Genomic DNA, 27,602 nt, shown 5'->3' with positions numbered 1-27,602 from the left:
GGCCCCAGCACCAATCCCTGCAGCACCTCACTAGTTACTGTTTACCAAACGGAAAATGACCCATTTATTCCAACTCTCTGATTTCTGTTAGCTAGCCAATCCTCTGTCCATTCTAATATATTATCCCAAACCCCATGAACTTTTATCTTGAGTGGTAACCTTTTATGTGGCACCTTATTGAATGCCTTCTGGAAATCCAAATATACCACATCAACTGGTTCCCCCTTATCCACCCTAATCGTTAAATACTCAAAGAACTCCAGCAAATTTATCAAACTTGATTTCCCTTTACTAAAACCATGCTGACTCTGCTTGATTGCATTATGCTTTTCCAAATGTCCTGCTACTGCTTCCTTAATAATGGACTCCAGCATTTTCCCAACGACAGATGTTAGGCTAACATAGAAATATAGAAAATAGTTGCAGGAGTAGGCCATTCGGCCCTTCGAGCCTGCACCACCATTCATCATGATCATGGCTGATCATGCAACTTCAGTACCCCTTTCCTGCTTTCTCTCCATACCCCTTGACCCCTTTAGCTGTAAGGGCCACATCCAACTCCCTTTTGAATATAGCTAACCGAACTGGCCTCAACAACTTTCTGTGGTAGAGAATTCCACAGGTTCACAATTCTTTGAGTGAAGAAGTTTCTCCTCATCTTGGTCCTAAATGGCTTACCCTTATCCTTAGACTGTGACCCCGGTTCTGGACTTCCCCAACATCGGGAACATTCTTCCTGCATCTAACCTGTCCAATCCTGTCAGAATTTTATATGTTTCTATGAGATCTCCTCTCATTCTTCTAAATTCCAGTGAATATAAGCCGAGTCGATCCAGTCTTTCTTCATATGTCAGTCCTGCCATCCCAGGAATCAGTCTGCTGAACCTTCGCTGCACTCCCTCAATAGCAAGAATGTCCTTCCTCACATTAGGAGACCAAAACTGTACACAATATTCAAGGTGTGGCTTCACCAAGGCCCTGTAAAACTGTAGTAAGACCTCCCTCCTCCTATACTCAAATCCTCTTACTATGAAGGCCAACATGCCATTTGCCTTTTCACCGCCTGCTGTACCTGCATGCCAACTTTCAATGACTGATGTCTCGTTGCACCTCCCTTTTTCCTAATCTGTCACTATTCAGATAATATTCTGCCTTCCTGTTTTTACCACCAAAGTGGATAACCTCACATTTATCTACATTATACTGCATCTGCCATGCATTTGCCCACTCACCTAACCTATCCAACTCACCCTGCAGCCTCTTAGCATTCTCCTCACAGCTCACACTGCCACCCAGCTTAGTGTCATCTGCAAACTTGGAGATATTACACTCAATTCTTTCATCTAAATAATTGATGTATATTGTAAATAGCTGGGGTCCCAGCACTGAACCTTGCGGTACGCCTCTAGTCACTGCCTGCCATTCTGAAAAGGACCCGTTTATTCCTACTCTTTGCTTCCTGTCTGCCAACCAGTTCTCTATCCAAGTCAATACATTAGCCCCAATACCATGTGCTTTAATTTTGTACACTAATCTCTTGTGTGGGACGTTCTCAAAAGCCTTTTGAAAGTCCAAATACACCACATCCACTGGTTCTCCCTTGTCCACTGCACTAGTTACATCCTCAAAAATTTCTAGAAGGTTTGTCAAGCATGATTTCCCTTTCATAAATCCATGTTGACTCAGACCAATCCTGTCACTGCTTTCCAATGTGCTGCTTAAAATCTTTAATAATTGATTCCAACATTTTCCCCACTACCGATTTCAGGCTAACCGGTCTCTATAATTCCCTGTTTTCTCTCTCCCTCCTTTTTCAAAAAGTGGGGTTACATTAGCTATCCTCCAATCCATAGGAACTGATCCAGAGTCTATAAAATGTTGGAAAATGATCTTCAATGCATCCACTATTTCTAGGGCCACTTCCTTTAGTATTCTGGGATGTAGACTATCAGGCCCTGGGGATTTATCGGCCTTCAATCCCATCAATTTCCCGAACACAATTTCCTGACTAATAAGGATTTCCTTCAGTTCCTCCTTGTCGCTAGACCCTCGGTCCCCTAGTATTTCCGGAAGGTTATTTGTGTCTTCCTTAGTGAAGACAGAACCAAAGTATTTGTTCATTGGTCTGCCATTTCCTTGTTCCCCATTCATCTGATTCTGACTGCAAGGGACCTACATTTGTCTTCACTAATCTTTTTCTTTTCACATATCTATAGAAGCTTTTGCAGTCAGTTTTTATGTTCCCTGCAAGCTTATTCTCATACTCTATTTTCCCCCTCCTAATTAAACCCTTTGTCCTCCTCTGCTGAATTCTAAATTTCTCCCATTCCTCAGGTTTGCTGCTTTTTCTGCCAATTTATATGCCTCTTCCTTGGTTTTAACACTATTCCTAATTTCCCTTGTTAGCCACGGTTAAGCCATCTTCCCCATTTTATTTTTACACCAGACAGGACTGTACAATTGTTGTAGTTCATCCATGTGATCTTTAAATGTCTGCCATTGCCTATCCACCATCAGCCCTTTAAGTATCATTCGCCGGTCTATCCTAGCCAATTCAAGTCTCATACCATCAAAGTTACCTTTCTTTAAGTTCAGGACCCTAGTCTTTGAATTAACTGTGTCACTCTCCATCTTAATGAAGAATTCTACCATATTATGGTCACTCTTCCCCAAGGGGCCTCGTACATGATTGCTAATTAATCCTCTCTCATTACACAACACCCAGTCTAGAATGGCCAACTCGCTAGTTGGTTCCTCGACATATTGATCTCGAAAACCATCTCTTATACACTCTCGGAAATCCTCCTCCACCGTACTGCTACCAGTTTGGTTAGCCCAATCGATATGTAGATTAAAGTCGCCCATGATAACTGCTGTACCTTTATTGCATGCATCCCTTATTTCCTGTTTGATGCCATCCCCAACCTCACTACTACTGTTTGGTGGTCTGTACACAACTCCCACTAGTGTTTTCTGCCCTTTGTTGTTCCGCAGCTCTACCATACAGATTCCACATCATCCATGCTAATGTACTTCCTTACTATTGCGTTAATCTCCTCTTTAACCAGCAATGCTATCTCACCTCATTTTCCTTTCTATCTATCCTTCCTGAATATTGAATACCTCTGGATGTTGAGTTCCCAGCCTTGGACACCCTGGAGCCATGTCTCCGTAATCCCAATTACATCATATCCGTTACCAGCTATCTGCGCAGTTAATTCATCCACCTTATGATGAATGCTCCTCGCATTGAGACACAGAGCCTTCAGGCTTGTTTTTTTTAAAACATTCTTTGTCCTTTTAATGTGGTATGTTGTAATGTGGCCCTTTTTGATTTTTGCCTTTGATTTCTCTGTCCTCCACTTTTCCTTATCTCCTTTCTACCATTTTACTTCCCTCTGTCTCCCATCCCCTTGCTTTCTTAGTTTAAACCATACCGAACAGCACTAGCCAACACTCCGCCTAGGACATCGGTTTCAGTCCTGCCCAGGTGCAGACCGTCCGGTTTGTGCTGGTTCCACCTCCCCCGGAACCAGTTCCAATGTCCCAGAAATTTGAATCCCTCCCTCTTGCACCACTGCTCAAGCCACGTATTCATCTGAGCTATCCTGCGATTCCTACTCTGACTAGCACATGGCACTGGTAGCAATCCTGAGATTACTACCTTTGAGGTCCTACTTTTTAATTTAACTCCTAGCTCCGTAAATTCAGCTTGTAGGACCTCATCCCGTTTTTTACTTATATCGTTGGTACCTATATGCACCACGACAACTGGCTGTTCACCCTACCCCTCCAGAATGCCCTGCAGCCACCTCGAGACATCCTTCATCCTTGCACCAGGGAGGCAACATACCATCCTGGAGCCTCGATTGCGGCCACAGAAACGCCTATCTATTCCCCTTAAAATAGAATCCCTACTACTATCGCTCCCCCACTTTTTTTCCTGCCCTCATGTACAGCAGATCCACCCATGGTGCCATGAACTTGGCTGCTGCTGCCTTCCCCTGATGAGCCATCTCCCCCAACAGTATGCAAAGTCTGGTCTATCATTTCCTGTTTTCTGTCTGCCTCCTTTTTTAAATAGGGGCGTTACATTTGCGGTTTTCCAATCCGCTGGGACCACCCCAGAATCCAGGGAATTTTGATAGATTACAACCAATGGATCCACTATCTCTGTAACCACTTCTTATAAGACCCTAGAATGTAAGCCATCAGGCCCAGGGGACTTGTCCACCTTTCATCCCATTAATTTACTGAGTACTATGTCTTTAGTGATAGTGATTGAATTAAGTTCCTCCCTCCGTATAGCCCCTTGATTATCCACTATTGGGATGTTTTTAGTGCCTTCTACCGTGAAGACCGATACAAAATATTTGTTTGGGAACGTCTCTGCCATTTCCCTGTTCCTCTAGGGGACCAACATTTACTTTAGCCACTCTTTTCCTTTTTATATACCTGTAGAAACTCTTACTATCTGTTTTTATATTTTGTGGTAGTTTACTTTCATAACTAGCTATAGATGCCCTTCTTAGAGTAGCCGCTGAGTGCATTGATGTGTAAACAGTTTCTGTAAATGAACTAAGTAATGAGCAAAAAAGCTGTAGGACCATGATTCTATACATCTGGATTTCTCCTGTTACTTCATTACATTAGCTCACCCACTCAGCATTGCATTATGTTTCCTAAGTGTATAATTTTTCTTTGTTACTGTTAAATTTAGGCAGCAAGCCAGTAAGACTTCACGTGCCTTTCCGCCTGCTAGTTTTATATTTTTATCTAATAGACACTAAGGTAACAGATTGTGGTATGAGTAAAACTATAATTTTATTATTTAAATGTTATATGTTCGAAACGATTTGATTCATGGAAACAGGCACCCAGTTTAGTTTTTCTCTGTACAATAGTCACACAGTTACACAATCATGGTCCTGTAACACAGAGTGTACAAAAGACACAGGGCTAGAATTTGCCCAAATAACGACATCACTGTTTTTTGATGATATTCGTGATTAACGACTTTTTTTTCCTGCCAAAATAACGGCCTAACGAAATAACGAATAAAGGCCTAAAATTTGCCAAACGTTAGCGTTAAAAAAGCACCGTTTTTTACGACAAAAATGAACTTTTCTGTGCTTAAAAAAACGCTTGTTCTGCGCATACATGGAAAAAAAAAGTTTGCCTGTTTTTTTACGTGATGCGCACGCATGCGCAGTACGCTTCCAGGTCTGAATCAGCCATTTTTAAAAGGGATTTAAAGTTCTAGGAGAGTGCTCCAAACTTCAGCACAAGTGCTGCAAGAACAAAAATGCAGGATGATGTGGGAAGGGAGAGGGTAGGAAGTTTACCCAGGTTGCAAATGAGGCCTTGGTAGGCACTGTAGAGAGAAGATGGGGCCAGATTGGAAAGAAGGGTAAAGGGAAACTGCATCCATCTGCAATGGCAGAAGCTTGGAAATGCGTGGCCGAGCAGGTTTCCTCTGTGGACTCCGTCAGGAGGACCCATCACCAGTGCAGAAAGAGGTGGCATGACCTTTGTGGGACAGCCAGAATAAATAATATTTTTATTTATGCACTCCAATTACTTAAATTGTAAATATGACACATCTTGGTATCGCTAGGCTTCTGATCACCACACCTTATAAAGACTTATTTTTTTCTGCACTGCACTTCTATGTTTTTTGATGAACAACATGCAAGTAAAGGAGCATTAAACAGATCACTTAATTAAATGCACACAGTATGGTATAAGTGCTTTGATGAACATCTATGCGTGCCACAACAGCAGAAAGCCCATCTCTTAAAAATTTCTATTGCCATCTTTGCAGGAAAAGTTGTCCCATAACAGGCGAAAGCAGCGGAAAACTGGTGGCAGTCCGGCAACACTGGTCCCATTCACTCATCTGGAAAGTCGTGTGGCGGGTCTGATTGGTGCATTGCCGAGATCGACTACCCGTGCGGATGCTGAGCCTGCATTCGAGAGTGATGGTAAGTCCTGCAAAATCCACAGTCTGGGTTGGCTCAATGTTAAGTAGTGTGGGCTAGGCTTCGGCTTATGCAATGTACTGTCTGTCGTCGTGGTCCTTCAAATGAGCCTGCGCTATGTGAGCCTACTCATATCACCGTGCCCCCTCCCCTGCTGCTAACCAGTCATCTGTTTTTTTAATATTTTGCAGATGACTCAGAAACATCCAATAATGGAGAAGACCCGGCCAGCTCGCCAGAAGCGGCATTGGAGGACACCAACCTCAGCCATCCTGACGAACCTCCCCAGGAGGAGGAGGAAGAACAAATGGATATGGTGGGGAGGGGATGGGGTGTTATTGTTGAGTGTGGAGGAAGGCACGCAGGCACAAAGGGCTTCAGCTGCAGCCAGCAGTACAGAGGAGGGGTGGGGATCCGGGACATTCCCCGTTTATACAACATCCGAGGTCGCAGGTCCCAGTGGGTTGAAGCAAAGCACACCCAAGGCAGCAGCAGGCCGAGGCTGTGTCAGCAAGATCGCTCTGCTGAAATGCAGGCTGAACAGGAAGTAACAGGGATTGACTGGGGAGAGTGTCCAGCTCACCAAATTGCTCTTCAAGGCCATGGGTGGGATCTCGGGAAGCATAGCAGCACTATCTGCTGACATTAGGGATGGCATATCGGGAAGCATTACAGTACTATCTACAGAGATTAGGGAGGACATGTCGCAGATAATAGCTGCAATGTGCGACAACACCGAGGCTGTCAATGCCCAGTGGCAATTGATGGCCTCGACTGATGCCACTCCAATCCTCAAACCAACCTTACCAGTCAGTGTCCAGGCTGAGCAACAGGATAAACACTCCAAAGCCGGCACTTCCACAGCCCCAGCTTCTCGAGGGCTTCCATTGCCGTCTCCTCCAAGCGCAGCACCCTTCCCGCATACTAATAAAAAACAGCTTGGAGTCACCAGGACTAGGGTTAAGCCTACGGTTACGGGCAGGACTAATGCCAAGTGCAAGAGGGGGTGGGGTGGGGGGGTTTAAATTAGGGAGGGGGGAGAGATGGCTGCAGCTGAAGTTTGTTTGCTGCTGTAGTTGTTGTTTTGCTGTTCTTTTGTTGTTGCTGTGGTTGGTTGTTTGCTTTATTGTTATTTAAGTGACGTTAATTTAAAAGTTTAATATAATACTAAACATTTTTTATTAAAGTTAAGAAAGTTGCTTTTAAGTACGTGTACAAATGTTTAATACATTTCAAATTATTTTTTCAACTCAACCAAACTTATGCAGTGTCCCATTCACAGAATAACAGGGAGAAATAGTCAACATGGTGGGATACAGCGGGCAGTCAATGATGAAATGTGCCATTCAGCCTTCATGCAAAGTGGTGAATTATCAGCTGCTGATGCAAGGCTCTTGCAGTGGCATAAAATCCATGAGGCCTCCTCCCCTGTCATCCTGGGGGTGTTAGTGTTAGACAAGGATGGGTTCCTTGTCCTCATCCTCCTCCTCCTCCCCACCCTGTACTGCCTTTCACAACCTCAGGACATCCCAAGTGCTTCACAATCACGTTGTAATTTAGGGAACCGCAGAATCCAATTTGCGCACAGTAAGGTTCCATATACAGCAATGAAATAAAGGATCAATTAAACTGTTTATGGTAATGGGGGCTAGGACACCAGGAGAACTTCCCTGCTCTTCTTTGAGTGGGATCTTTTACTGAGCGGGCAGAAGTGACCTCAGTTTAACATCTCATCCGTAAAACAGTGCGGCACTCACTCAATGCTGTACTGGTGTCAGTCTAGATTATTTACTCAAGTCTCTAAAATTGTGCTTGAAAGGCAGATCTGCTACAACTGAGCTAAGGCTGACACCTTAACATACTTCACATAGACAACAAAGCAAATTCGCATGTGGATACGATTCAAAATACTGGTCAGAGATCTTATGAACGCTTATCTACTATTGACCCAAATTATAGCCTGCATTTGCTTCAGTGAAAACAGGCATGGACTGAAAGGGCAGATGCACTCTAAGCGAGATTTCAGCTGATTGGAAGAATCCCCAAGGAATTTCCCAGTAAGAGATAGCAGACATCAGATCACTTCACACAAACCTAGGATCAAACCTTAGCTTCCGAGACTGTATAGTTCAGTATCACATCACCCACATGCCACTGTGGGCGCTTATTGCTTTTTTTGGGTGGGGGAGATACTGGAAAGGAAGAATACAGCATGGAAACAAATACAGCCATTCCAACACAATCAGAAAAAGATCAATAATGCACTGACAGTAATCTTCATTCTACTCTTGCAGCCAACAGGCTGCTCAAATACACAGAAGGTCACTGAAACTGTCTAGGGATCATTTCACAAACGTGCGCTCCTGGTGCAGAGCTTCCACACCTGAATTCCCGATACGCATTCTTGGCAGGAGCTCCATGTCAGGAATGTAAATTTGTAAAATTACCACTTCTTTACACTGACTTATCTTGATGTTTCATCATTATTCTGTAGATACCTGAAATATCAGAAAATGAGGTGAATTGTGTTAATAATGGCAATTCAGCAAAAGAAAACAAAAGAGCTGAAAAGGTCAGTAAAATAGCAAGAAAACAAGGAATGGGGACGAAATTTGCGTAGTTGCCGCCAACTGGGTAAAAACGACTTCTTGCCCGGGGTGCAAGGCCTCTACTGCTTCCCGCGAAATTCTGCAGGAGTTAGCGGAGGTGCAAACGGGTAGTGCCCCGCTCCTGCTGGTGGCACCCCGGCCGCTGCGCCATGGCGCAAAAATTAAAGGGGAGGTGCGGCGCGCACTTTTTCTAAATTGGCCGACTTACCGTTCACGGCCTTGCCTTGTCCAATTCGCGGGGTCCGTGCCGCGATGTTGCAGCCCAGCATTCCGCTTCTGTACCGGGCTGCTGCCACGGCACCCCGCTCTCCAGTGATGAAGTGGTAGCCCCTTTTCCCCATTTTGCAGCGTGCCCTCCCCTTTAACGGAAGGGCCCCGTGTTCCCACTAGCATTATGCAGCATCTCCAGGTGATTAACATCCCAGTCCCGCTCCCGTGAGGAAGTGCGTTCCACTTCCGCTCGGGGGGCTGTAACCCCAATTTCGTTGCCAGGCGGGACATCCACGCCTGGTGCAGGAAGTCCCGCCTCGCCTCAGTTACCGTCCCGGGGCGGTACCGTATTTCAGTCCCCAGGTCTCTTTCTTGTTATTTATTAAGGGGGAAAATTACTGTGGGGGGGAGTAGTTTCACAAGTGAGGAAGGCCATTCAGCCCATCTTAATTCATCCATCCAACAGATCCAAATGTCACCATTTGTAATATCCAATTGTTTCTTAAATGATTCCAAGATTTTTGCCTCCATTGCTTTATTTGAAAGTTTATTCCACACATAGATCACTGTGTCGGTGAAGAAGAATTTCCTGATATCTGTCCTAAAATTGGTCCAGAAATCTCAGCCTCCCCGGGTCCGTACGGACCCAGGAAAGCATCGCAAAAGCCGCTTTTCAGCGCACAATGCACATGCGCTGAAAACCGCCTTTTCCGATCTGTCAAGCTCCAGCTTGACAGATCTTTCACATCTCGGGAGCGAGGACATTCGCATGGGCAAGATTGCGGTATTTACCCATATTTTGCCCAGCAAATGTCCTGAAAACCTTTGTGCCTGATAAAAGCAAGCGGTCTACTTTTACAGACGTAAGAGTTTTAAAACACGCAAAAACATTAAAAATAAAATTTTTAAAACACATTTTATTGTTAAAAACCCTGCCCACTACAGTAAGTTTATTTTAAACCATAATTAAAAAAACTTTAAAAAAATCATATTTTTTTTTCTCTTAATTTTAATTATGTGAGGTGTGTTTTTAATTTTTTATTATGTGTGTTTAGTGTGTTTGTTTTTTTTCTTCTCATTAATAGCAATGAGAACTCGTAGATACAGATCTCTCATTGCTATTAATGAAAAAGCTGTAGAATACTTTACCTGATTGGTTGTGCAGTCACACATGACTGCACCTTCTGCATCCGAACCTCGAGGACGGGAGCGCGCTTCGCAGCGTGGGAAGAGAAGGCCTCCCCACTGGAATCCCACGCTCCTCCGGGACCACCAGGTAAATTCGTAAAAATTCTCCGGTCGGAGGCATTTGTCCGAAAGAAGCCTCCGATCATAATTTCAGGGCCAGTATCTTTTAGTAATTTGAACGTTTATTTCCTCGTTCAATAGAAGGCTTTTTATTTTTTGGGATTGGAACAAAATAACTGACAAAGCAGTATTTATTGCCCATCCCTAAATGCCCTGAGGGCATTGAATCAACTATATCTTGTGGGACTGGAGACATATATGTGGGCCAGATCAGGTAAAGGTGAAAGACATCAATGAACCAGTGGGCTTTTGTGACAGACCAACAGCTTTCACAAATGACTAGATTTATTGAATTTAATTTCATAGTTTGCTACGTTGGGATTTGAATTCATGACCTCTGTCAGTCCCACAAGATGTGATCGACTCTTAATGCCCTCAGGGTACTAGGGATGGGCAATAAATGCTGCTCTGCCACTTTTTTGTCCGCATCCCAAGAATAAATAAATAAAAATCCTATTGTCTTTATTGATTGCAGCTAGCTCTGCATTAGTTATATATGTTTATAGTCCATCCTAGATCTCTTTCAGCTTCATCTTTACCTATTCAATTCATAGAGTATGTGCATCATTTTTTTTTCCTTCCTATGCATAGCACTTTACACTGTGATGTAAAGAGGCAGGTTACTGTAAGGGGGGTACTTTCAATAGAAACTGCACCTTTAGCTTAGTATTTTGAAAAAGACATCAAAGATATTTGGTCGGAAGTATTTCCATTTTTAATGTTCTTCCCTCATTCATCCTCATGGATTCGGTTATGTATGTAAACTTTACTAGTGTGTAAAGCTTGCCATCAGGGGGCGCACCTGTTGGAGACCCAAGGGTCACCTGCAAGCAGGTATAAAAGGCAGTGTACCATGCTGCTTCCTCACTCTGGAGTTACATTAAAGAGACCAAGGTCACAACTATTTGAGCTTACAGTATACAGTCTTGTGGAATTATTCTGAACATAACAATTGACCACAAGTAACAGATCACGAACTTTGACATGGTTATGGCTGCCATTGGTATTCTTGAGAGATTTGTTGAGGGTGATAATTGGGAAGCCTTCATTGAGTGTCTTGACCAGTACTTTGTGGCCAACAAGCTGGATACGGAAGATACATTCTCTTCACCGTTTGCGGGTCCACGATATATGGCCTCGTCAAAAATCTGCTAGCACCGACGAAACCAATAGACAAGACATATGCAAAGTTGTGCACGCTGTTTCAGGAACACCTCAAGCCGAAGGAGAGCATCTTAATGGCCAGGTATTGCTTTAAATGCGCCATCGCTCCGAGGGACAGAACATGGCGAGCTTTGTCGCTGACCTAAGACGCCTTGCGGGACCGTACGAATTTGCTGGATTTTTGCGGGAAATGTTGCGGGACTTTTTCGTGCTTGGAATCGGCCTCGAGGTCATTCTTCGCAAACTGCTGTCTGCCGAATCCCTAGATCTGAGCAAGGCCATCACGATAGCCCAGGCTTTCATGTCCACGAACGATAACACTAAATAGATATTTTTGCAGTATCGAAGCTCACCGGCAAGTACTGTGCATAAAATAATACCTTGAACAGGGCAGAACTGTGCATGGCAGGACCTACACGCCTGCAGAGGCCAGACCTAGGATGACTCAGAGTCCGCTGTGGGGCATGAATGAGAATCCATTAACACCATGTTGGCACTGCAGGGGCAGTCATAGAGCCCATCAATGTTGATTCAAGCACTACGTGTGCAAGGGCTGTGAAACAATGGGGCACCTCCAGCGAATGCGCAAACATACTGCGACTCACCATGTGACAGAGTCAGCAGAAGATGACCGATCCAGCGCGGTTCACGCTGAACGAGTAAGAGAGGCAACTCAAACCGAGGCTGAAGAGGAAGTGTATGGGGTATACACCTTCACCACCAAAAGCCCTCCGATAATGTTGAAAGTCAAATTCCAGTTTCCATGGAATTGGACATGGGGGCGAGTCAGTCAATTATGAGCCAAAAGACTTTTGAGAAACTGTGGGGCAACAAGGCACAAAGGCCAAAACTAGGCTTGATTCACACAAAGCTGCGTACTTACACCAAAGAGCTCATACCAGTCATTGGCAGTGCAGCAGTGAAGGTATCGTACGATGGAACTGTGCATGATTTATCACTATGGATTGCACCAGGCCATGGCCCAACGCTGTTCGGCAGAAGCTGGCTAGGAAAGATCCGATGGAACTGGGACGACATCAAAGCACTGTCTTCAGTAGATGACGCCTCGTGCGCCCAAGTGCTAAACAAATTCCCGTCGTTCTTTGAGCCAGGCATCGGCAACTTCACAGGCGCAAAAGTGCAGATCCATCTAGTCCCTGATGCATGGCCCATTCATCACATGGCCCCAGTGATTCCATATATGATGTGAGAGAAAGTCAAGATCGAGCTGGACAGACTTCAACGAGAGAGAATCATATCGCCAGTAGAGTTCAACGAGTGGCCAGTCCAATTGTTCCAGTGTTGAAAAGCAATGGGACGGTCGGAATCTACGGGGACTACAAGGTAACGATCAACCGAGTCTTGTTACAGGACCAGTACCCACTACCCAAAGCGGATGACCTGTTCGCTTCACTAGCGGGAGGGTGGGAAGTCGTTCTCCAAGCTGGATCTAACCTCTGCTTACATGACACAGGAGCTGGCCTAACCTTCGAAAAAATTGACGTGCATCAACACACACAAAGGACTGTTCATATATCACAGATGCTCTTTTGGGATTCGCTCGGCTGCGGCCATCTTCCAGAGGAACATGGAGAGTCTGCTGAAATCGGTTCCGCACAGTGGTGTTTCAAGACGACATTCTGATCACTGGTTGCAACACCACCGAACACTAGCACAACGTGGAAGGGGTTCTAAAGCGACTGGACAGAGTGGGACTCAGGCTGAAACGCTCCATGTGTTTTCCTAGCTCCAGAGATCAAATTTTTGGGGAGAAAGATTGCGGCAGGCGGCATCAGACCCATGGACTCCAAGACGGAGGTCATCAAGAATGCACCCACACCACAGAATGTGACGGAGCTGCGTTCGTTCCTGGGACTCCTCAACTATTTTGGTAACTTTCTACCGGGGTTGAGCACTTTGCTGGAACCTTTGCATTTATTGCTATGCAAGGATCACGATTGAGTTTGAGGTAAATCTCAAGAGACAGCCTTTAATAAGTCCAGAAACCTGCTATGTTCTAACAAGTTAATTGTATTGTATGACCCGTGTAAACGTTTAGTACTAGCTTGTGATGCAGCTTCGTACAGGGTCGGTTGTGTGTTACAGCAAGCCAATGGGTCAGGCAAACTGCAACTGGTTGCATATGCATCCAGAAGTTTATCTAAGGCTGAAAGAGCCGACAGTACAGTTGAGAAAGAAGCATTAGCATGCGTATACAGGGTTAAGAAAATGCACTAATACCTATTTGGTCTCTAGTTCGAGCTCGAAACCGACCACAAGCCGCTCATTTCGCTGTTCTCAGAAAGCAAAGGCATTAACACCAATGCTTCGTCCTGCATCCAAAGATGGGCATTAACATTATCTGCGTATGATTATGTAATCCACCATAAACCGGGCACTGAGTCGGCTACCATTTCTCACCACCGGGGTGGAAATGGCGCAACCCGCAGACTTGCTTCTTGTAATGGATGTTTTTGAGAGAGAGGGGTCACCCGTCACGGCTCGCCAGATAGGACCTGGACTAGCCAGGACCCGGTGCTATCACTCGTAAAAAGTTGCGTCCTTAATGGGAGCTGGTCGGCTGTTCCCGGGGAAATGCAAGACGAAATTAAGCCGTTTTACCGACGCAAGGATGAAATGTCCATCCATTCGGATTGTCTCCTATGGGGGAATCACGTGGTTTCGCAAAAAAAAGGTAGGGAAACGTTTATACGCGACCTACACAGTACTCACCCAGACATAGTCATGATGAAGGCTATCTCCAGGCCACACATTTGGTGGTCCGGCATTGACTTGAAATTGGAGTCATGCGTACACAATGTAACACTTGCTCACAGTTGAGCAATGCACCAAGAGAGGCCCCACTGAGTCTGTGGTCATGGCCCTCCAAACCGTGGTCCAGGGTCCACATAGATTTCGCTGGCCCCTTTCTAGGAAAGATGTTCCTTGTAGCAGTGGACGCTTACTCTAAATGGATTGAATGTATAATAATGTCATCATGTACGTCCATTGCCACCATTGAAAGCCACGGGCCATGTTCGCCACCCATGGTTTGCCCGACATCCTTGTTAGTGACAATGGACCATGTTTCACCAACTCGGAATTCAACGAGTTCATGACCTGCAATGGCATCAAGCATGTCAGGTCTGCCCCCTTTAAGCCTGCATCCAATGCTCAAGTGAAATGGGCAGTCCAAACTATCAAGCAGAGCTTGAAAAACGGACGGTTCCCTGCAGACCCGGTTATCTCGGGTTCTACTCAGCTACCGGGCGCGACCTCACTCGCTTACCGGGGTTTCCCCTGCAGAATTGTTAATGAAGAGAGCACTCAAAACCAGACTTTCCTTACTCCACCCGGATCTCAATGGGCCCTGGTTACTTCCTTCTACAAACTCTTGCCGCTCCTTCGTCCCTCCTGCTGTGCCTGCCCACACTGCAATCAGCGACCTGACTTCGCAGCCATCGCCCTCCTGCAGTGGTATGCCATCACAAGCTGCTCCCTCTGATGGCCCCGGCTTGGCCAGTTATGTACATTGGAACTGAATAGCCTGATATAGGGGGAAGAAAATGAAAATAGCAGCCAAAAATAAAACTCTTCCTCACAGGTAGAAGATTGTTAAAAAATCAATCTGTGTTTCACATCTGCCAAATGATGGTTTAGATCTAAGCAGGTATTGTTTCAGTAAATGCTGGTAACTATGGAAGTCTTTCAGTGTAACTGACCTTCAAGTGATCTATTGATCTGTTCAATATTCATTTACCTAAAGGAACACTGGATATTCTTTGGGATATTTAATCAATTATATTTACGAGGATTGAAAATGGATTATTTTTCTTTTAGATAATTGCTCTTTAGTCATCAGTGGACAGTGAATGAAGTAGTTACTGCCTGTTCAGAGATTGCTCTGAGGAAAAATGTCTAGATAGAAATAAAATCAGATAGAGAAGTAAATCCTGCTTTAAAAAAGCACACCAAATAGTGAAATTCAGTAAAACACTGAAAAATACTTTAAACTTCTTCAAAGGTTGTTAAGATATTTTGGAAAATACCAAGTCTCACAGGCTGGGAGGTCTTGTTCAGAGCATTCAAATACCACCCCCCCCCCCCCACTCTCCGACCCCCCATGAAATTACTCTGATTTTAAAACATTCGGACCACTCCTTCTTTCGAAGGTGTGTGCCTTAGATAACTTGATAGAATACTGAAACAACAGATGTTCTTCCAGAGCTAGTCAGGTCCGCAATTCAATCAGTGAAAACGATTAGTCTTGCTCTTCTAAATGTTCACTAGGATATTGCAGTGAATAGTAGCAAAATTGTTGATAAACTTGCGACACTTAACTTGGACTTTGTGCCTTAAAGTTTTTGTCCGACAAGACAATTTTTTATTTTCATTTGCTTTATTTGAATTTTTGGAAATAATTAGGGGAAATTTTAAACCCCAAAAACAGGTAGGTTTGGGTTGGGTGCGAAGTAACAATGTAAAAAAATCTCAACCCCAAACCCAACGTGCCTTGAACCCACCCACCTCCAGTTATAATGAGGCGAGAGAGGGGCGGACAACCAACCCTCAGCCTCAGATTTTTCTCTTTTACAGCTTTAACACTGGCCCGACAGACAGCCAGCATCTCAATCTGGCTCACTGTTGCCAGGAAACGGATTTCAAAAATGGTAATCAGATCCTGCCATTAAATTCGGCAAGACCTGAGCGAAACCCATTCTTCCGGGTTTGCTGTCCACTGGCCCCCCCCACCCAAAAAACTCTTGCCTACGCCACTGCGATGCAAGATTATTATACACTAATTTTGATGGATTAGTCTATATGTCAAAGAACTAGATATGGAAATATATGAATATAGCATATAGCCAATCACACTTGCTCACTGGTCCTATGCCTATCCAATATTTTATTAACTCCATACATAGCATTCTACTGTCTTTTGCTCCAATTGAACACCATTAATTTAAAACTTTATGGTTCAGATTAATCCCACAGGGCATGCTTATATTCTATGTGCTTAATTTATGTTGCTATATTCAGTTGTGACCTACGATCCTTAAAAGCAATTACCATTTTATACATGGTCATCAATAGCATCAGGGAGTTCATGATTCAAGAAGGGGGAGCACAAACTAATTATATGTTGCAGATCTCTGTTTTTATGATGACCATAATTTAATGACTAACTGTACTCGCTCAGCTGGTCATTGGAGAAATCTTTGTGCTGGCCAAAGAACAGATTTCATATTCTTAATTAAAGTATATTTTCACAAAATATGAAGAACAGAAATGTTCTAGTTTAAATTTGTTTGCTTTGCAGCTTAGTGCTGCACATTTCAACATCCAGATGCAGCTTTGGTGCACCCAGATGCCAAACCACTATTGTTGACATGACCGTTGCAAAATCTGCTCTCATATTGTTATTATATACATATATTTCTTCAAAAATATCTGAAGTTTATTAGTCACATATTAGATGCTCGTCCCTTTGTGAATAGCAGTCATGTGAAGACTAAGTAAAATACATGCTTGAAATCAGAATTTGCTTAAAAGCGGAAAATACTGACCTCTCTGTCCTTAGCCTTCTACACTGTTCCAATGAAGCTCAAAGCAAGCTCAAGAAACAGCAACTCAATCTTTCTTCTGGGCGCTTTACAGCCCTCCGGCCTTAATATTGACTGTAAGACAGACCTTAACCACATTTGCAGTTTCTCTCAGATAGCAGGTGCTGATTATATAGGATGGATGCACCTGCGTCTATGGGAATGGGGGAGGTTGTGGGCTGGTGCTTGGAGTGGGGATTCCCTATCAGTATATGGCCAGCGGGGTGGTCTGCATCCCTGGGGTCTACCGGCCTTTTTCTTTTGTCACACTCCTTGGTCACTGGAACCTTCTCTACTTTGCCAGATTTCTCATGCTTCCCTCCATCGCAGCTATTCTGCTGTAACCATTCATGTGTACTCTAGGTCTCTCACTATTGTCTCCTTTTGTCTTGCACCATCATGACTTCATCATTTAATCAGGTCCTGTCTTCCCTCTAATCACAGGTCTCATTTTTTTCTCCCTGCTTCCTTTTCTTTGGCTCTGTTCCTACGTATAAGCTGTTCAATTACAACATGTTCCAGTTCGGAAGATCATCAACCTGAAAGGTTAACCCCCACCTTGCTCTCTCCATAGATACTGTCTGATCTGCTGAGTGTTGCCAGCATTTACTGTTTTTACTTGAGGGATTAGTACTTTGTGGCATCCTTCATGAAATCAGTTAATTCTCTTTTAAATCCTGATTGACCTGCTGAATATTACTGACTATTTTAATGTCAGTAATTGGATAAATACCTTTTAACAAGGATAATGAGCACTACACTTTCAGAGTATCAAAATGTCAGTTTTGCAACCAATTATCGATTTGTTTACTTAGAAGTTTTGCGAATAGCACATATCCAATTTTAAACGAGTTAGGAGCACAACAATAAGTAAAGCTTTTTGGATTGGCTCAAATAACCATATGATATGTTAGACATGTAGGAAAAGTAACCGTATACTTCAATGCAAGGAGTCAAATGAATAAGAGAGATGAGCTGAGGGCACAGACAGACACTTGGGAGTATGATATCATAGCTAATACTGAAACATGGCTGAAAGAAAGACAGGAATGGCAGCTCAACATTCCTGGTAACAGGGTTTTCAAATGAGATAGAGAGGATAACAAAAAAGAGTGGGGGTGGTCATGATATTGGTTAAAGAAACAATTACAGCTGTGAGGAGGGATGATATGTTAGAAGGATCAGCAAATGTGGCCATATGGGTTGAACTGAAGAACAAAAAAGGGGCAATACATTGCTGGGAGCAGCAGCATAGTAGTTATGTTACTGGACTATAATCTGGAGATGTGAGTTCAAATCCCACCACGGCAGCTAGGGCATTTAAATTCAGTCAATTAAATAAATCTGGAACAAAAACCATGAAACTACTAGATCATCATAAAAACCCATCTGGTTCACTAATGTCCTTTAGGGACGGAAATCTGCTGTCCTTATTAGGTCTGTTCTATATGAGACTGCAGACCCACAGCAATGTGGTTGATTCTTAACTGCCCTCTAAATTGGCCTAGCGAGTCACTCAGTTGTACCAAACCGCTACGACAAAGTCACTATGGGGGTACCTTCACCTTCACCACACTGACTGCAGCAGTTCAAAAAGGCAGCTCACCACCACCTTCTCAAGGGCAAATAGGGATGGGCGAAAAATGCAGGCATTGCCAGTGATGCTTACATCCCATGAATGAATAAAGAAAATACTATAGACCCCCCAAATACTCAGAGGGAGATGGAAGAGCAAATAGGTAGACACATTTCTGAGAAGTGCAAAAACAACAGGGCAGTAATAGTAGGAGATTTCAAATAGCTTAACATTAACTGGGGCAGAATCAGTGTAAAAGGTATAGAGAGCGCAGAATTCTTAAAATGCACTGATGTGAACTGTTTTTAGCCAATACGTCGCATGCCCAACAAGAGAGAGGGTGGTTCTGGGCTTAGTTTTAGGGAATGAAGCTGGGCAGGTGGAAGGGATATCAGTGGGAGAGCTATTTAGTGGTAGTAATCATAATTCAGTTAGATTTAGAATAGTTATGGAAAAGGACAAAGATAGATCAGGAGTACAAGTTCTCGATTGGGGAAAAGCCAATTTTACTAATCTGAGATGTGATTTAGCAAAAGTGGACTGGAAACAGCTACTTGAAGGTAAAACAGTGTAATAGCAGTGGGAGGCATTCAAGGAAGAGATAGTGAGGGTTCAGGGAAAATATGTTCCAACAAAGAGAAAGGATGGGACTCCCAAATCAGGAGCCCCCTGGATGTCAAGGTGCATACAGGGTAGGATATGGCAAAAAAGGAAAGCTTATGTCAGATACTGCAGAAACCCTAGAGGAGTATAGAAAGTGTAGGGGTGAAATTAAAAAGGAAATTAGGAAAGCAAAAAGAGGCATGAAAAACTATTGGCAAGTAAAATCAAGAAAAACTCAACGATGTTTTATAAATACATAAAGAGCAAGGGGATAACTAAAGAAAGTAGGGCCGATTAGAAATTGAAGTTTGTGTGCGGAGGCGGAAGATGTGGGTATGGTTCTTAATGAATACTTTGCGTCTGTCTTCACAAAAGAGAGGGACGATGCAGACATTGTAGTTAATAGGAGGAGGAGTGTGACATATTAGATGAGACAAACATAACTGAGAGAGGAAGTATTAAGGGGTTTAACATCTTTGAACGTAAATACATTGCCAGGCCTAGATGAAATGTATCCCAGGCTGTTAAAAGAAGCAATGGAGGAATCCTTTCCGGCTGCATGGGTGGTGCCGGAGGATTGGAGGGCTGCTAATGTTGTACTGTTGTTTAAAAAGGGAGAAAGGGATTGATCGAGTAACTACAGGCCAGTCAGCCTAATCTCGGTGGTGGGAAAATTGTTGGAAAAATTCTGAGGCACAGTATTGGTCCTCATTTAGAAAGGCATGGATTAATCAAGAACAGTCAGCATGGATTTGTTAAGGGAATGTCATGTCTGACGAACTTGACTGAATTTTTTGCGGAGGTAACAAGGAGAGTTGATGAGGGTAGTGCATTTGATGTAGTCTACATGGATTTTAGCAAGACTTTTGACAAGGTCCCACATGGCAGACTGGTCAGAAAAGATCCAAGGGAAAGTGGCAAGTTGGATCCAAAATTGGATCAGTGGCAGGAAGCAAAGGGTAATGGTCGACGGATGTTTTTGTGACAAGAAGGCTGTTTCCAGTGGGATTCCGCAGGACTAGGCCCCTTGCTTTTTGTGGTATACGTCAATGAATGGGAACGGTAGCATAGTGGTTATGTTATTGGACTAGTAATCCGGAGCCCTGGACAAATGATCCAGAGACACGAGTTCCAATTCTACCATGGTAGCTGGGAAATTTAAATTCAATTAAATAAATCTGGAATTAAAAGCTAGTATCAGTAATGGTGACCATGAAACTATTGGATTTTTGTAAAAACAAATCTGATTCACTGATGTCCTTTAGGGAAGGAAATCTGCCATCCTTACCTGGTCTGGCCTATATGTGACTCCAGATCCACAGCAATATGGTTGACTCTTAACTGCCCAGAAATGGCCGAGCCAGCCACTCAGTTGTACACGACCACTCAGTTCAAGAAGGCGGCTCACCACCACCTTCCCGTGAGCAATAAATGCTGGCCTTGCCAGCAATGCCCACATCCCAGGAACAATTTTTTTTAAAATTCTTCAATGTAGGGGGCATGATTAAGAAGTTTTCAGATGATATACAAATTGGCAGTGTGGTTGATAGGGAAGAAGAAAGTTATAGACTGTAGGAAGATATCAATTGACTGGTCAGGTGGGCAGAAAAGTGGCAAATGGAATTCAATCCAGAGAAGTGAGAGGTAATGCATTTCGGGAGGGCTAACAAAGCAAGGATATACATAGTGAATGGTAGGATACAGAAAAGTGTAGAGAAACAAAGGGACCTTGGAGTACATGTCCACAGATCCCTGAAGGTAGCAAGACAGGTAGATAAGGTGGTTAAGAAGGCATACAGGATACTTTCCTTTAGTAGCTGAGGCATAGAATATAAAAACATGGAGGTTATTGCTTGAACTGTATAAAATACTAGTTAGGCCACAGTTAGAGTTCTGCATACAGTTCTGGTCACCACATTACAGGAAAGATGTGATTGCACCAGAGAGGGTACAGAGGAGATTTACGAGGATGTTGTCAGGACTGGAGAATTTTAGCTATGAGGAATGATTGGATATGCTGGGGCTGTTTTCTTTGGATCAAAGAAGGCTGAGGGGAGACTTGGTTTGATGTGTATAAAATTTTGAGGGCCGAGATAGAGTGGATACATAAGAACATAAGAACATAAGAATTAGGAACAGGAGTAGGCCATCTAGCCCTTCGAGCCTGCTCCGCCATTCAAAAAGATCATGGCTGATCTGGCCGTGGACTCAGCTCCACTTACCCGCCTGCTCCCCATAACACTTAATTCCCTTATTGGTTAAAAATCTATCTATCTGTGACTTGAATACATTCAATGAGCTAGCCTCAATTGCTTCCTTGGGCAGAGAATTCCACAGATTCACAACCCTCTGGGAGAAGAAATTCCTTTTCAACTCGGTTTTAAATTGGCTCTCCCGTATTTTTTTGAGGCTGTGCCCCCAGTTCTAGTCTCCATGACCAGTGGAAACAACCTCTCTGCCTCTATCTTGTCGATCCCTTTCATTATTTTAAATGTTTCTATAAGATCAACCCTCATCCTTCTGAACTCCAATGAGTAAAGACCCAGTCTACTCAATCTATCATCATAAGGTAACCCCCTCATCTCCGGAATCAGCCTAGTGAATCGTCTCTGTATCCCCTCCAAGGCTAGTATATCCTTCCTCAAGGTGACCAAAACTGCAAGCAGTACTCCAGGTGCGGCCTCACCAATACCCTGTACAGTTGCAGCAGGACCTCCCTGCTTTTGTACTCCATCCCTCTCGCAATGAAGGCCAACATTCCATTCGCCTTCCTGATTACCTGCTGCACCTGCAATCTTTTTTTTTGGGATTCATGCACAAGGAGGTCTGGAACAAAGTCTCCACCAAGCGCAGCTCTCCGCCGGCTGGAGTGGCGGCCGTCCTGCAGGAACCGCTGCTCGGGAATCCGTACCTCCACGGCCGAGGTTTTATGTGGCGGTCGGAAGAGAGGGCTGTGGCTGGTGAGGTGACCAGGGTCAGGGACCTGCTCGATGGCGGAGGAGCGGGCTGGATGGCGCCAGACACGCTGGCGCGGCGCCTAAATTCTGCCAACGTCCGCCACGCGGCCGATGCCATCGAGTCGCTAAAAACAGCTCTGGGCCCTGACTCCGTTAGGTGCATCGAGGAGGCTCAAGCACGTGGGGAGATCCCGTCCGAACTGACCCCCGTCCGGACGGAATTCCTCATCGGCGCCAAACCCCAGAACCTCCCTCGGGGGCCGGCGCCTCACAACTTGAGCCGCCTCGGGGAAATCCCCTCCGTGCCTTTCAGTTCCGCGCGGAGGGGTTTCCTGTACGGGCTGCTCCTGCACACCCTCAACTTTGCCATCCTCGCCGGCCGTCCGGACACGCCATGGCGTACCATCTTGCCGTCCGGAGGAGGCGGGGGTCCCCGATGGAGGGCACTCTACGCAGGGGTCCTCCCACTATTCATCGGGGACTTGGCCTGGAGGGTGGTGCACGGAGCAGTGCCGTGCAACAAATTTTTAAGCCGGTTCACGGACTCCCAGGCCGCCTGCAATTTCTGCGGTCTGGAGGAGTCCGTGTTCCATGTTTTTATTGAGTGCACAAGGTTGCAGCCCCTGTTCCATTATTTGAAGGGGCTGCTCCTGAAATTCTGGCTGCACTTCAGTCCCACTCTCCTGATCTTTGGGCACCCTGTGCGGAGGGGAGCGGGTAGGTCCGAGGGCCTCCTCGTAGGACTGCTCCTGGGCACGGCCAAGGGTGCCATCAGCCGGTCCAGGCAGCGGGCGGTCGATGGGGTCGTTCAACCTGACTGCCTGCCTCTCTTCCGCTCTTACATCCGGTCCAGGGTGTCCTTGGAGATGGAGCACGCGGTGTCCACCGGTACGCTCGCGGCCTTCCGCGAGAGGTGGGCACCGGAGGGACTGGAGTGCATCATCACGCCCGGCAACCAAATTTTAATTTAATTTTACGTTTTAAAGTTTAATTTGTTTTAATTGCCGGTGCTTTTAGTGTCCCCCTCTCCTTTTATAGGGGGCACTGGAAAAAGGAAAAATTTGATTTTAGTGCCCAAAAAAAACAAAAAAAAAAACAAAAAAGGGCCTTGTAAATGTCTTGTGTGTGTCATCCAGGTCGGGTGGCACGGATACATGTTTTATGTTTTGCAGGTTAACTCAAAAGAGTTTCATGCACAAGGACCTTTCAGTTCCGCGCGGAGGGGTTTCCTGTACGGGCTGCTCCTGCACACCCTCAACTTTGCCATCCTCGCCGGCCGTCCGGACACGCCATGGCGTACCATCTTGCTGTCCGGAGGAGGTGGGGGTCCCCGATGGAGGGCACTCTACGCAGGGGTCCTCCCACTATTCATCGGGGACTTGGCCTGGAGGGTGGTGCACGGAGCAGTGCCGTGCAACAAATTTTTAAGCCGGTTCACGGACTCCCAGGCCGCCTGCAATTTCTGCGGTCTGGAGGAGTCCATGTTCCATGTTTTTATTGAGTGCACGAGGTTGCAGCCCCTGTTCCATTATTTGAAGGGGCTGCTCCTGAAATTCTGGCTGCACTTCAGTCCCACTCTCCTGATCTTTGGGCACCCTGTGCGGAGGGGAGCGGGTAGGTCCGAAGGCCTCCTCATAGGACTGCTCCTGGGCACGGCCAAGGGTGCCATCAGCCGGTCCAGGCAGCGGGCGGTCGAGGGGGTCGTTCAACCTGACTGCCTGCCTCTCTTCCGCTCTTACATCCGGTCCAGGGTGTCCTTGGAGATGGAGCACGTGGTGTCCACCGGTACGCTCGCGGCCTTCCGCGAGAGGTGGGCACCGGAGGGACTGGAGTGCATCATCACGCCCGGCAACCAAATTTTAATTTGATTTTACGTTTTTAAGTTTAATTTGTTTTAATTGCCGGTGCTTTTAGTGTCCCCCTTTTATAGGGGGCACTGGGGAAAATTGTGATTTTAGTGCCCAAAAAAAAAAACAAAAAAAGAAAAACACAAAAAAAAACAAAAAAAAGGGGGGGAAAAAAAAGGGCCTTGTAAATGTCTGGGGTGTCACCCAGGTCGGGTGGCACCGTTTAATGTTTTATGTTTTGCAGGTGAACTCCAAAAAGAGTTTCATGCACAAGGACCCCCAGGTCCCTCTGCACCGCAGCATTTTGTAATTTCTCCCCATTCAGGAAGGACCTATTTCCCCTAACAGGGCGCATAGATTTAAAGTAATTGGTAGAAGGATTAGAGGGGAGTTAAGGAGAACTTTTTTCACCCAGAGGGTGGTGGGGGTCTGGAACGCACTGCTTGAAAGGATGGTAGAGAAAGAAATACTTGCATTTGGACAGCGCCTTTCACGACCACCGGACGTCACAAAGCACTTTACAGAGGGTAGTTACTGTTGTAATGTAGGCAAAGTGGCAGCTAATTTGTGCACATCAAGCACCCAAAACAGCAATGTGATAATAACCAGATAATCTGTTTTTTATAGTGATGTTGATTAAGGGATAAATATTGGCTAGTGCACCCAGGATAACTCCCCTGCTCTTCTTCGATATTGTGCCATAGGATCTTTTATGTCCACCTGAGAAGGCAGACGAGGCTTTCGTTCACACTGGAGTGTCAGTCTAGATTTTTGTGCTCAAGTCCCTGGAGTGGCACTTGAACCCACAACCTTCTGACTCAGACACGGAGGTGCTACCAACTGAGCCACAGCTGACATTGGAGGCAGAAACGCTCATCACATTTAAAAAGTACTTGGATATGCACTTGAAGTGCCGTAACCTAAAAGGCTATGGATCAAGAACTGGAAAATGGGATTAGGCTGAATAGCACTTTTTGGCCAGCACATACACGATCAGTCGAATGGCCTCCAATTTTAATGATTCTATAACCAATCTCTATATTACTTCATCTATTGCCCTGTTGCACAGCACTGTAATTAATATAATAAACATAATTAAAGAATTATGGAAAACAAATATAAAACTTACCAATGCAGTTATACATGACATCTGATCATACCCTCACCTCCACAGGCTTCCCCTTTTTCAACAATCTCTGCTCCATTCTCCGAGCGCGTTTTACTCTACACCGTTCATTATTGCATTAACTTTGTACAAGTCAAAGTTGTTCTTACGATCCCCTCTCAATATTAATCGTATGATTTCCCCACTCTCATCTGGAAACCTTCTCTGCACATGCACTTACAACTTTTCACTTCTGCATGTAGCCCAGTGTGCCCTGCCAATGCTGAAGTATCCCAATGTCTCTACTTCCCATGAGCAATGCAACATAGGATCCAGCTGTTTGAAATAAAAATTATTTAATCTTAAGTAGGCTATCATGAAGTAAGATAATTCAACAAATGTACATTGTATTCATAAGTACTTTGATATTTGAGGAGGTTTACTGCTTCATGGATTTATTCAGTGCAAGAGCCTAAATTGTAAAACTTTGAACACCTCAAATAATTCTGCCATTTAAATGTAGATACTGACATGTAATGCTTCGGTAAATTACCACGTACTACAATTACATATCATTGTAATTTACTGCAACTCTGCACAATGTTAAGTTACAATGTGATACCAAAGTGCAATATTAAAATCCACAAACTCACTACATTTTAATTAATGACGGAATTCATTTTTTAACATTGCTTTGAAGTTCAGAGGCTTTTAATAAATATTTTATATAATATACTTCTGAATAAAGCAGCTTATGTTGTCAAGAACAAACATACAGATAAATCCTAACAAATGTGTAAGCAATTTGCCAAGAAATGATGCGCTTTGATCAGAGTATACTTGAATCAGTATTTCTAGTGAGTCCTTGTCAAAAAACTTGCCAGTTTGTATTATCTCCAGCTCAGCCCTATAGTCAATGATGCTACAACTGGATCAAAAGCATTTCACTAATGATCTTTTGCAACAAGCAGTTAGGTGTGAAACAGATAACGGACAGTGTTCTGAGCTGTTTTGCCTGGATTAGGAATTCTATGTAATGAGAATGAATAGCAGGTGATATGGTGCATTGAAATTTTTGGTTGGATGGAGTAAGTATTTATCTGGGGTTAACTGCGTATTTAGAAAGGATTGCAGAATTTATAGTGGTTGTTAATTTTACCAGTAGCTTCAATCAGCCTTGCATGAGGGACCAGGGGAAACTTCACTTACTGCATAGAATCACTTCTCTTCTGGATGTTTTTTGTGATTTTCTGCTTATCAAGGTGAAGAATGTTACTGTTTCATTTGGGCTCCCACTCTTAGGTCAGGTATAGCAGGATTAGCAGAGTTAGATACAGAATAAACTTCCCTCTATTGTGCTATATCATGCCTCAACAAAAGCCTTGGAAAAGCAACTACTGCTGGGACCTTTCCTGGTCTGTGCAATTCAATGTGTGACATTCTTTTTTTTTTCATTAGGGTAGCTTTATGGCCACTGGATTGAGACTGTTCCAACTCACTTTACATAGGACCTTTACAGTCATTAGACAGAGAATGATTTCATCTGATAAGACATATCAGTTAAACCTGGATCTCAGTGGTAAAAAGTGCTCCATCCAATCCTTACATTCTACAGGTTAATAAAACTCAAGCTTGGTATTGCCTATTCACCGCTTCCTCATTGATCTCATGTCTTTGATGTTTTTCAGCCCCTTGTCTTGGCCATCCACCTAGGTTACTTAATAAAAGCAGGGACAAGGTGAGTCTCATTAACTGTAAACATCTTACCTCAGAGCAGCAGGCTTCCCATTTCTGTGAGTGCATGTAACCTGTCGTGTTTGGTAACCGATCTGTATGTCAAAATATTTGCTGTCCTGACGGATTTGACGATTTCTGTTCCTCTTTTTCTTCATAAGTTCCCGTGCTTCTGGATCCCTCATCCTTTTTCCTACTTGCCGAATTTGTCGCGAATGTGGAAGAGAGCATGCACTCCAGGGACCCACTCTCAAACTGTACATACTTTCTTCTGTGTCACAGGAATTGAATGTGCAGGTCCGAAACTCAGTCAGGTTGGGGCAAGGTTCGCCACCATAGAGTGGGGGAACCAGGATTTGACGAATTCGGTGTTGTAACCCCACCCCACAGGATTTAGTGCATTCAGACCAGGGAGTAAACTCCATTACCACACAGTTCTGTGGGCAGGGGATGAGACAGGCTTGTTCGAGGCGGGGCTTAGTCTCAAAATAGTCACAAATAACATCCTCCACTGCAGCTCCATTTCTTTTCTCAATGCAAGTTGCATCTCTGCTCTGAATTCCTTCTTCACCTTTCAGGCACTCAGAGATTTGCCTTGAAGAAGGGTTCCTGGAAGCAACAGGTGAGCATTCGCTCCATTCGCTCACCTGCCAATCGTACAGATCCTTATGCCAGTCACAAACTTTGAAACAATTCTGCTGATTCTCAGGTCTTTCCGCTGGTTTACAGTTAGTCGGTAAAGTCGTCCATCCCTCCACATGGGCGCACCATACGGACCTGGTTTGGACACCTCCTAGGCCACACTCCTCTCCCATACATCTCCCCCAGGCACCTACAAGGTAAAGAATTTAAGAAGTTTGTTTAGTGGGTAGTTGCTCATATCAAATGTTTAAGATGCAAAGCTT

General features: G+C 44.5%; 1 protein-coding gene across 2 annotated transcripts in view; it reads right to left on the bottom strand.

The window, feature by feature from the left end:
• Positions 1 to 27,602, bottom strand: part of LOC139264479 (thrombospondin type-1 domain-containing protein 7A-like) — a 757,124-nt gene that overhangs the window by 404,783 nt on the left and 324,739 nt on the right. For both annotated transcript variants that reach the window (XM_070881020.1, XM_070881021.1), the window contains exon 2: positions 26,731 to 27,529. In XM_070881020.1, the coding sequence (XP_070737121.1) occupies positions 26,731 to 27,529 (799 nt within the window). The remainder of the gene's footprint in view (positions 1 to 26,730; positions 27,530 to 27,602) is intronic.

This window comes from Pristiophorus japonicus, chromosome 5 (assembly GCF_044704955.1).
Source record: "Pristiophorus japonicus isolate sPriJap1 chromosome 5, sPriJap1.hap1, whole genome shotgun sequence".
In the NCBI taxonomy this organism is placed as follows: Eukaryota; Metazoa; Chordata; class Chondrichthyes; family Pristiophoridae; genus Pristiophorus; species Pristiophorus japonicus.
This window is presented reverse-complemented; position numbering and strand designations above follow the sequence as displayed.